Below are 12357 nucleotides of genomic sequence, written 5' to 3'. Positions count from 1 at the left end.
TTCAATCCTTCCCATTTTTGTCATCTTTTCCCCACAATAGTAGATCCCCCTCACTGACCAGTGTCACCACTGCTGTTAAGCTTTCAAAGTCACTTTGCTAATCCCGAGTCCCCAATTTACTTCTCCCAGGCAGCTCTCCTTTATGAGCTTGTGTAATCTTAAAGCACAATGTATTAAGCATTCTTAATGTAGATTAGCATTAACTAGGGAAAGTAAAGAGTAACCACCACAGGCCCTCTTTTTTTTTTTTAAAAATCAAAGCCATCTGCTACCCTGACAAATAAAATTTTATGTTTTCACCTGTTCAAACAAGTGAGGACCAAACGGGGCAGTCAGCCATCCGACTCAGCAGGAAGCCCTCGTTCAGTGATTCGGAAGAAACACTATTGATCATGTACATTACAGCTTACACTGCAGGGAGCTGCTCCGACTCATATTCTTTATCATTCCCCTGCTCCCTGCACTGGACTTTCAACAGCTCCCACTTCAAAATCTTTAAGCTTTGACATGAAAAACATCCTTTAAGAGACATGAAATGTTGAGACCTCTGATCATAGTCTGATGTTTAGCAGAAACTCCAGTTTGAAGCTGACCACAAACGGGCATTTACACTTGAGACAAAGCAGTCTTTCACATCCTCTTAAGCAGAGCTTTTTTTCCTTTGGGGGGGTTCATACGCCACAGTATGGCCATAGCTGGGTTAAAAGGAGTGAGCACAAACGCATCGTTATCCAAAGGATGACGAGTGCACTAGAAAACATGGACAAGACACAAGCACTGAACAAAAAACACTTGTCAGTCTCAAGTTTTTAAAAACGCAGTCAAGTACAGTACAAGGATGAAGGAGAGGATCCACCAATAATGCAGTCATTTTTAAACCTCCTTAAATGTAATTACTGCAGTATACAGGCGCACTCACAGCTTATTATCTCATAGGCTTGGACTAAGCTGGCTCCTGCAGGCCTTTAGATTAAAAGGCTGCCGCCAAACTGCTGCATGCAGCACTTTTCTAAAAAAGAAAATGCATCACTGCTACACAGGCAACACTTTATACAAAGAAAGTCAAATCTGAAATTTAAAGGACGTTTTTAAATCAAGCCGAGGACTAAGCAAGTAACTTCTTTAAAAATATAAACTCGCTTAAGTCTTTAAACAGCTTCATTGACTATTCAAAAAGAAAAAGGTTTTCCAGCAGCATTACCTTCCCCCCCTTTACTCCTGTAAAAAACAGAATCCACAGCTCTCTGCTCTTGTGGCCTTTGTACAGAAAGCTTTTCCTACACATTTTTATGTATCCATCGTTTTTAACCACAGTAAATTAAAGATGGCCTGTAATCAGATTATAGAGGAGATAATAACTAGATCGTTATCCAACCGTTCTTCGTGAGTCACAGAAAAACAGACCATTTTCCTTCAGTGTCTACACCGAGCCAGCGGTAGCCTTTGAGACGTCTCACATCACTGATTTTCAACAAACCGAGCGGGGCTGCTCTTCAGTGCAGTAACAAAAGCCCATAATCACAAATTCATGTCACCAACGGTCACTGGAACAAATGCCAGCTATTTAGTTGCACTAAATAATAATGTTCGGTTGCCGTTTCACTGAACAGCACCGAGAGGCCTCAGTGCTGTCTATAAATATCAACATTCAATCCCTCGATATTTACCATCTAGCGCTTTGTCTGAAAGAACATCTGACAGAGCTAAAGCCTTTACTGCCACCGAAGCAGCTTGTCAAATAACTGCTATCAGTTTTCAGGATGGCCTCAAACACCAATCAAGTGTCACTGCATAACTATGACTGAAAGTCCTGTCACAACTAACCATCACTATATGCGGTGGAGAATATCAGTACCACCTTCTCTCAGTCACTAATACGTATTAAGTTGTCAAGTTAGATTAAAGAAAGTAAAGCGCATGAGGAATGAGCCTCTCCCAAACAGAGCCAAATGTCAAAGCATGAGTCACAACATGGCTGTGTTGAACTCCAATTTGATTATTAAGGAAAGTCAGACAACGTCTGAGCTGGCTACCATGACGACAGCTATTGGTCTGTGCAGTCTGAGCACTTTGATGGCTGCTTTTTTTTTTTCTCTCCTTTTAAATAAATAAAATGTGGCTAGTTGTAAAGTTGACAGAACCAGAGATGATTATATGCATACAAAAACTATTAAGTATGTTTCTGAGAAATCAGGTATAAGACAAGACTTTATTGATCCCACAGTGGGGAAATTTTTGCATTAACTCAGCTCAGGTATAGATAGAAGGAACATACAAATAAAATACCAATAAATATAAAATAAGTAAGATAATGCACCACACACACTCCAGTATGTGATTATGGATATGGTTGTGGAAATATGCAAGACAAACTATAAAGTTAACTATTCTACCACTACTATTCCTATGGAAGTCATAGATATTGTACAGTAATGCCACTGTTTTGCACATGTCTCACTCTGTATATTTTATTTTATATATTTTATTTATTGTTTACTCTAATTTGTAAAATATGTGTACACACACACAGAAAAATATTTAGTATACACATCCAGAAATGCATATACTATTATATATTGTACATATATTTATTAGTTTCAGATGTAGCCATTCTTGTATTTTGCTTGTTTACATTATTGTATTTTGCACAACTCTGTTGCTTGTGAAGCTCGCACACAAGAATTTCACTCACGTGCTGTACCAATGTACCTGCACATGTGATGTGACAATAAAAGTGATTTGATATGTATAAGTACAGACATGTACACACACTTACACACTAAATATACCTGCACATGTCCAGACACATAGAAGGTCCATTATGCATGAAGTGGTGACTGTGGATCTCCACAATGTCCAGTGACTTATGACATTGTGATTGAGGAGTTATAGAGTAACTGCTGTTGGGATGAATGATCTGCGAAAGCGCTCCTTCCTGCAGCGTATGAAGTACTTTTTCTGCCCAACCAGAGGTCATTCGAAAGAATGCAAGTTTGCAGTGCTTCTAGTCTTCAGTACGAGTAAAACAGTGTTATACAAGTACCAGTCTATTAACCATTTACTGCTCAGATACACAGGCTGTTTCAATTATACAACTAGTCTCCCTGGGCATGTCTATGATTGGAGCCAAATGCCTGGAGCTGGGCCTTCTTATAAACAGGAGACTGGGTTCCTAGGTGACACCCGTGTCACTTTTCCATTCCTTCAGTTTTAGTGACAGTTCGAGGGAGGCATTGAAGCCAAAGATGTCCCCTTTGCTTTTTCAAATCTCTGGATATACTGATGTAAATTGTATAAATTAGGACGACTGACTGAAACGTATGGGGTTGAACCAGAATTTGAGTTTGGAGTGCGATTCGATGTAGCAGTTGAGGCCGGAGTAGCTTCTCCAGTTTTTCTTCACATATTGTGTGTCAGATAAATGTCAAAGAGCATCATCTTTTAAGGTTCTAGCGTTGCCTCTGACCGGCCTTTCAGTGAGCTTGTGATGACTTGCAGTTCCTTAGCAGGACATTTTTGCAACCTGCACAATAACCTGGATGCACTTTAAATAATCCAGGTCACTCCTTCACAGACCTTTGAGTCTCAAAACGGGTGAACAGATTTAAAAACAAATCTGTCAAATCAATATAGAGAGGTTAAGTACACATAGCTTGTTAGATAATGAACAGTTACGTACCTTGATCAGATATTTAAGACATTTTTTGTTTGAGCGCTTTATGGTCTTGCTTTGAGATCAGTCTGCTATGACTTACTGTTTGCTCATTATTTTGAGGCTGTGGGAAGACAAACCTGAAATAGGTCAGAATAATGCAGGTTGAAGAAAGCATATATATTCTCAGCCCTGGGAAACTTCTACCTGAGCAGCTTTCTGACAGAGTAAACGCCTTTATAAATCAGCAGACCAGAACAAACCACCAACATCCACAATCTGTGTAGTCACGGCTCTCATTTTGGTTGCCTACAAATGACCTCTGACCTCTTAGCATAGCACAGTTTGAATGGCTCTGCATGCAACAACAAAAAATAACTTATTCAAGTTTTAACCAACTTGATTTGTAAGGAAATACAACAGCAGGGCTCTACATCATATTGCCACATTTTGTCATGATCTGGACGAGCCACAAACAAAGCCGGTCTTCATGCTCACAGATGAATAGAAGCATAAATGTCACCATGTTTTCTTTCATGAACTGATGGGATCACTTTTTCCAGCTGAGCACGATAAAGAAGCTCGCTGTTTACCACCGTTTTTCCAGAAATGAGTTTGACTGAGCACACCAAACCCCTGAAAACAATATTTGCAAACCATCCTGTAAACAGATTCACCTTTTAGTGCATCAAAGTCAACTGAAACAGGGTTTAAGTCAGAAATGATTCAATAAATGACATTTCTGCCAACCCAAGTGTTGCCTTTACTCTGAAATCATTTACCTCCACCAAAGCACATCTCTTTAAGCAGCATTTCTTCTCTGGATGTGTCCAGGACAAACTCATCAAAGCAGGGGTCAGCTGCAGGGTGAAAGGTCCTCAGAGACTCTGTGGCTTTCTGGATCCTAAAACATAATAATAATAAAAAAATAAAATAAAAAACCCTCATCATTAAGGTAAGATTTTTAATTATAGACTTCTGTAAGGACACAAAACAGCAACACTATTCACAGCAGACAGAGTGCCTCCATTGCCCTAATGTATTTTCAATCAGTCCTGTACTCTGGGGTCATCTGGCTATTTTTAATACAGTCTCTCATAAGCACAATGAAGGATTAAAGGCTTAATCTTTGTCAAGAGTAAACTGGACAAACCATCCTATCATGACTGTAAGAGAAAAAGGTTCTAGCTTACAAAAGCTGCTCAAGGAGATCAATTAGTGAGCTTAAAGGAGAGGATACTGAGATACACAGCACTGACTTGGCACTGTGGCACAAGTCTTCTTTAAACTGTCCTTGAGTTTGGTAACCTGTGGTTCAGTAACACGTGGCTTTGTGACACATTTTAGTCAAACATTTAATCTGATTGAATGCAGCACAAAAATAAACCAAATCTAACAGACAAAATCCTGCTTATGGCATCCAGAGAATAATAAAAACTAATGATTCAGTTCAGATTTCAAACTCTAAAGGCTAAAGTTATTTGTAGTTTTTGCGATTAATTAACTATGCACAGTCATGCGACTCAATATTGTAATCGTTGGACAGCCCTAACAATCATATTTAGCTTCATTTTTTAAAATGAATGTATACTTGGTTACTTTATTCATAAATTGTCACTTTGACAGTATTTAACGTCATAATTCTGTAGCTCATATTTGCTTTAAGTGCACTGCTCAACTATTCCTTCACAAAAGTGCAGCTTTCCTCACGAATAATACAGATGATTATATACGGGCAGCTTTTACTGCTCACCATTTGCATCTCTAAGCTTTGTTACATTATCAATCATTTCTATTATTGTACTTTTATCCTAAATGTTATCATTTTAAACAGATGACTGTAGTGAAGATTATAGTTTTCTGGTTTCTGAACCTTTCCATGTGCACCTACTGAGGGACGTGAATCTCTCTACAGATGAAATATAGATGTATATCTCACCAATTTGCATACCTGACATGCAGCTGCTTCGCAGTCTGCACAAAACAGGATTGATCGGTTTCCTTCAGCACCTCCTGAGCATAGCCCACCAACCCACTGTTCTCCAGCATACCTTGGTACTCTTCCACCTGGGCAATACCATTTATAAGTCAGTTATAAGTGTTTGTTACAATTGTGACAGCATCTTGAGAAGTCAGGCTAGTTTTTAAACATCTAGAAAAGTTCAAAGTACTTATTATGGACTTCATGCAAATATGACGCATGAGATAGAGAAATCAAAGTCTCACCTGGCCTCTGAGCTGCTCCATGCGACGGTTACGAGACTGCTCGATTGACCTCAGCATCTCAGATTTTCTCTCTTGCAGAGTCTCAAACAGACGCTCAAAGTGCTCGTTGGCTTGACGCTCTGCTAACTGGCCATTTTCCTTTAAGAAAAAGACAAGTTTCTCATCATCTTAAACTAACAGTATTCATTAGATGCAATAAGCAGACATTTCTTTAAGCCAGCCAGAGTGCAAGTCATTGCCACTATGATCATTTAAAACAAAGCAGTGGGCATCGATTCCTCACTTTTTCCACTCGAGACTGTTGAATGAACCTTGACGGTACGCATTTCATTTTATTGTAATTCAGCTGCAGACATTCAACATTTTAAACTCATCTCATCTAAGCCATTGTTCGACACATAAGTAGCAAACATGAATGAATTAAGGCCTCTGTTTAGTTTTGAACAACATAAAAAAGTCACTCCCATTTATACTCAATGAGACAGAAGCATCAATTGCAAAATGAAAAATTAAAAGCATAACAATCACCTATTGCTCACACACCCAGTGCCCTTTACAAAACTGAAAGCGTGGGTATGTTGAGCGCTCGCCATCTATGACCAACATCAAAGTAAAAGAGGAACCAGCTGAGACACTAAAAACCCCGACTTGCGTGAGGGAACCAAATCCTGCGTTTCCTTGTTTGTGTGGTTTGCATACTGCTTGTTCAATGATGCTGCTTACTCTTACAAAGACTGTAACTGTTCGACTCAGGCTGCTTTCTACTGAGCCGTATTAAAATTTCTTTTCTGCAGCTATCAACGGGAATTAACAGATGCATTTGTTTTGCACCATCTCATTATCAATTTGACTAGATTCAAAAAGGTTTAGACAGAATAAAGCTGCTCCTTCTCCTCAAGAAGGAGGAGCAGCTTTATTGGCACAAACTGATTAGAGGAATGCTAAAAGTGTGAACAAAGTTCATAATACCTTCATAAATGTGATAAAAAGCAGTATAGTGATAACCGGCCCTTTTATTCCATCCTGAGTTACAGATTCTTTCAGCTGCTTCCTCATTGGGTCACCACAGTGGCCAGATCTACATGTTTGACTTGGCACAGATTTTACACCACATGGCCTTCCTGATGCAACTTTGCCAATTTATCCAGGATCCAAATTTGTTCTCCTCTCCTCCCAGCATCTTTAACAAGTAAGTAAGTGAGTGAGTCAACCACTGCACCATGTAGCCACCTTCTGCTCCTTATAGATTTAACACCGTCCAGGGATTTTGCAGAAGATGATAAAGTCGGAATTGTTGATATGGACATTTTGTGTGCACTTTGACGGTCAAAGAACCTCAGAGATGATGCAATAACCATAACCCAATTCCAGGTCTTTCGAGTCCAAGTTAAACTAAATCAAATCAGGTCTTTTGCCTCTGACTACAACTGATGATTAAGGAAAAAAAAAAAAAAAAAAAAAAAAAGTCTGCAGAGCATACAGTAACATCAAAGGATCTGAGAGATACAGCAGCATGAGTCAGCTCTCTCACCTCAGTCTTATTGATGAGCACCTCAAGCTCAGTAATCTGAGTCCTGACCTGGTCCTCTTTGCTGATGAGGTAATGGATACTCTTGGCCAGCTTCTCCTGGGGAGGGAGGAAGGAGAGAAAAAAAAAAAAAGAAAAAGTGAGCAGCATTTCAGTATTTACAGTGAGCTTCACAGAGCCTTATACTTGCTGGCACATACACAAGGCATGAGACTAATAACACAACCTTAAAATACATTTTCTGGGAAAGAAAACCGTAACAGGCACCACTTTAAAAAGAAAAGGTTTTGTAGTTTGAGACGTTCATCAAAAACAGGGGTCCAATATATCAGTTTATTACTGATGGACATCTCCGGACACAGTGACGCTGCACTTCTGTTCAAAGAAATTATAACTGACATAGGTTTCTGGGACTGATCAGGACATCTGATACTCCTCCCAAGAACTCAAAGGCAGAGCACACAAAAATCACATGGAACAAATGGTCTCATTAAATATTAAACACCAATATGTTTGTATCCACAAAAACCAGCATATAGAATTTCACAAAATCTGCCTCGACTTGCTAAGCCCTGTTAAATAAATCCCTCTAAGCAGGATGACGTTCAGGCCAACAAAACAATTACTATTGAATGCATTTTAATTAAAACCTATTCTGCTGATAGCCTCATTGTGCTTTAGGAGTGTGTGGTTGCTGTGACAGCAGCTGCCAACACAATCTCATGACATTTTCGTCTCCACGTGAACTAAACAAAACACTAAAATGAATTAAAGGTAATCATGGTGAAAGGGAAAGCTCTCAAGAGGAGTTTGAACTCAATTAGCCAGCCTGGGTTTAAGTTTCCAAACAGTGACTGACATCTACAGTGTGCTTGCTAGCACTGGAACAGGTCAAGCATTAATATTACAACAGCAGAGGAGATGAAATCCAGGAACAAGTCGGTGTGTGGCCCACTACAGAAAAAAGCTGCCTCTGAACTTCTTTTGTTGCATACTTCAGCGATGACGGGGAGCGTGGACAAAAGGCTTTTACTTGAGTCCAATTATGCTAGCACCAAACTTCTGCACAACAATCTGCCCTTAAAGGATTCTCAAAACCTCAAATCATTCGTTTTATCTTTCACTACAGTTTACCTAGTCATTACCAGTTTTTAAATAATACAATTTAAAGTGTACTGACTGTGTGGGGGAGAGAAGAGAAAAAAAAAGGAAAGGTCTGAATGTGTTACCTTGAGGATCTTGTATGCACTGCCCATGGAGGTGACTTTGTGGTTAGCATGGGATCCTCCAAGCTTGCACAAGTGACACACGGGACGCCTGCAGACCTCACAGTACATGTTCACCTTCTCCATCTCGTGCTCTGGGCACATGAGAACCTGCGAGATTAAGGAGAAAACATAAATTATCGCCCCCGAGGACTCACTTTGTCACAAGTACCACTTAAGTCCCAGTTACATAAGCTCTGAAAAACAAGGACTTAAAATTAATCCAAAGAACGCATGTACACATTAAACTGCACTGTGTTAGACTGCATAGAGCTACACAGTGTTGATAAAATGTTGACAAATGAAGTGAAACAGGAAGATGAGCTAAAGCCATTTAAAAAAAAAAAAGAAAAAAAAAAAGGTGGTAGACAGCTTGATGAACCATTTCCTGATGGGTCTTAAAATAGAACTCAAATCAGCGCTCCAAATGCCAAGATCCTCATCAGAGGCCAAAACAGCAGATACACTACTCCTCAATGAACATGGAATGCAACAAATACACAAAAACCAAAAAGAGAAAAGTTTGTGTTTCCAATGGACATTCTAGACAAACACTACACAATAGGAATGTATAGACATTTGAAACAAGCTCTGGCTTGACCCAAACAGGACTCCAGCTCTATTGCTGAGGAACTGTTCCCCTTTCCTGGATGATTGCAGCTTGCTCCGATGAATACATTAACCCAGAATGTCCAGGTCACATTTAACAGGAGACATATGGGGTCTAAATGCTAGCCAGGGAAGTCTCTAGATATGTCCTGATCCAGAAAGGTCTATGCTACTCTGGCACGGTCCCACTATTAAAAAAGAAAAACCCCAAAAAAAAACAAAAACAAACAAACATCCACAGGGCATAAGTACAGGTAGGAGCACATCATCTTAGGTCCTCTGTCCAGTCAGATTCCCACTGAGAACAAGCAGATCAGAGATGGTGCTCTCGTGGACATGGAAGTCTGCAGCAACAGCTCGGACAGATGCCAGCATCCAGCGTGGCAATAACCTGGCCTCGGCCAACTTCACTTAATCACGTGAGTTTGTGTTCAGCAAACAAATTACCAATCCCCAGACTAAAACCAAACAACAAGAATTGAAGACTAATTACAGAATTTGTTTGGGTTTTCACATGTAAAAAAGATAAAACTTGCACTTCTGTTTTTGACTAGTATATGACACAGGAACCAATTTTATAGTTCTGCTGAGAGTAAAGTATATTTGATTCTGTTTCTGAGTTACACCATGCGTCACTGACCTTTCTGAGCTTCAGAAAGTGATTAAATATAGTTTGATCAGCAAAGTTAAGTTTTAAGCCAAACTTTCTGTATAGCAATGATTAGAAAACCAACACAGCTGGTAAAATTCACCATGCATGACATGCAACTCTCATACCGCCAATCAAGTAAGCAGAAATCTATCAACTAATGGTAAATGGCCTGTATTTATATAGCGCTTTACTAGTCCCTAAGGACCCCAAAGCGCTTTACATATCCAGTCATCCACCCATTCACACGCACACATTCACACACTGGTGATGGCAAGCTACATTGTAGCCACAGCCACCCTGGGGCGCACTGACAGAGGCGAGGCTGCCGGACACTGGCGCCACCGGGCCCTCTGACCACCACCAGTAGGCAACGGGTGAAGTGTCTTGCCCAAGGACACAACGACCGAGACTGTCCAAGCCGGGGCTCAAACCGGCAACCTTCCGATTACAAGGCGAACTCCCAACTCTTGAGCCACGATCGCCCGTTTAATGTTTAACTCTGTGATAACATATCTTGTTAACTGTTCATAGTTCAAAGTTGTTTTGTTTATCGTTTATTACTTCGTGAGAACAAACTGACAGCTACTGAGCCACACTCACCTTGGGCCTAAAATTCGTCGTGGGACCAACATACTCGTGCTGGGCTTTGGGTGTGCCCCAGGGGTGGTGCAGCTTGAAACACTCGTTACAGTAGCTCGCCTTGCAGTCCATGCAGCTCTTTGTTGCCTCCTGCTGTGGAGGCTTGCAGATGTTGCACATGATGGCGACGGCTGCGCGGGCAGCCTGCCGGTAGCGCTCCACAATGCTCTCCAGGGTGAAGTTTCGGAACAACATGCTGATGCCGCGTTCGCCCAGATCTATGTCATGCTGGCAGCCTGGGCACGGGATGGCGGTGACCCGGGGAGTCACAGATCCTCTGCGCCATCCCGGAGAGGAGATTGAACCTGGAGGAGAGCAACGAGGGCAGAGCACTGAAATGAGTGTCAGGAATATAGAGTCACAGCCTCGGGACACCCATTTTCCAGTCTTGCCTGAGGCCCTATTTTATTATGTGAAGAACAATGTCCTCTGATTTCTAATTACAGTCAATTAACAGCTTTCAAGAGGTTCCAGCACAGTTTAAAGACAAATAGATTCGTTTTGAAAAGCAAATTCACAAATAGAGCCTCAGCATGTCTCTATTTGTGCTTCATTTCCACAGTGACAGCTGCACAATTGAGGCATGGCTGTATTGGGGCAATACACCCAGCAGCTGTCAGGGGGGAAAAAAAAAAAGTCCACAAAGAAAGACCATCAAGGGTACTGGAACAGGTTAAGGAGTGACGTTTGGCAGGAAAGTCAGCATCCTTGGAGCTTATACACAGTCTTAATAAGAAATGCATTTCATTCAACACTTACTACATGAAGGAAGAGTATTTTAAGTGCTCACAATGATCTGGACAAAGGAAATAATTCAATTTCCCTTAAATGGGTGATTGGCAAAATAAAGATGAAAAACAAACCACATGATTTAAACAAAAATAAAAAACAAGCAATTTTAACTAAAGTGCACTGTAAGACAAAGAAAATAAGCTTTCAATAAAAATTTCAAGCAACTGACATGTCCAGTTCAATGCAGGAACACTTCACATAGCACATCTCTTAAAGCGACATTGCTTTCAAGAGTCTCACAACATTGTGCTTGTTACTGATGCGGCAGCATCAGAACAAGGCAGCAACACTGTTACACGAGATCACATCACAGACACAAGCAGGGTCTGTCAAACAAAACATCGTCACCACACTTAAAGCCAGCAAACTGACGTCAGAGCACGCAAAAATTAATATATTGCTTCACGTTTTTGAGGGACAGGGGAAGCGAGGAGTGCTGGATTTATCTCTGTTTGCAAGCCAGCATTTCCGCTCCGTTTCCGAGGACCTAAAAAATTAAATCAAACACTCCTCAGGTAAGCAAAACACAGGAAAACGATTTGAAAGCACCACTTCAGCAAAAAAAGTAAGGAGGGGCAGCTGAGGGAAAAGCAGCAGCAGAACAGCAAACACACTGATGTGATGTGTAGCCATGCTGGGTTCTCAGATGTATCAGTGAACACTGATGGTGCACCTCTACGAGGTCAGATCTGACTGACCACAAACTATAGAGCTTTGTTCACCACAGTTTTTTCTACCTGAATTTATTTAACATAGGTGAAGTTAAACATTTTGCTATGATGTTACGATGAAAATCTCAGGCTAATGATGGAAATGAAGATGGCATGGTCTTATTAAAGACAAGCAGAGTCAGTGGATGACAAGTCTGGCAAAGAAAAAAAAAATGTAAAGAAAAGCCTTCATACTTAAACGAATGGTGCTGAAGGTCTTTATATCCTGCAAAGACTGCACGTGCGTGTCATGCAGGCACACTGACTCAGGTTCTGGTCAGCAC

General features: G+C 40.6%; 1 protein-coding gene across 5 annotated transcripts in view; it reads right to left on the bottom strand.

Moving 5' to 3' along the window:
- The window catches only part of trim36 (tripartite motif containing 36), a 32307-nt gene that overhangs the window by 8126 nt on the left and 11824 nt on the right, over window positions 1-12357 (bottom strand). For 4 of the 5 annotated variants that reach the window (XM_085475642.1, XM_085475639.1, XM_085475643.1 and 1 more), the window contains 6 exons: window positions 10533-10876; window positions 8636-8782; window positions 7410-7505; window positions 5879-6016; window positions 5604-5719; window positions 4435-4556 (listed from right to left, as the gene is read on the bottom strand). In XM_085475642.1, the coding sequence (XP_085331768.1) occupies window positions 4435-4556; window positions 5604-5719; window positions 5879-6016; window positions 7410-7505; window positions 8636-8782; window positions 10533-10876 (963 nt within the window). Of the gene's footprint in view, window positions 1-4434; window positions 4557-5603; window positions 5720-5878; window positions 6017-7409; window positions 7506-8635; window positions 8783-10532; window positions 10877-11769; window positions 11851-12357 lie in introns of all 5 variants that reach the window. The other variant, XM_085475644.1, reaches the window with a different exon arrangement.

Source organism: Copadichromis virginalis, linkage group LG12 (assembly GCF_057382275.1).
Source record: "Copadichromis virginalis isolate Kocher_CV1m ecotype Utaka linkage group LG12, C_Virginalis_male_GT1.1, whole genome shotgun sequence".
Lineage (NCBI taxonomy): Eukaryota > Metazoa > Chordata > Actinopteri > Cichliformes > Cichlidae > Copadichromis > Copadichromis virginalis.
The sequence above is the reverse complement of the archived record's forward strand: the minus strand, read 5'-3'. Positions and strand labels throughout refer to the sequence as shown.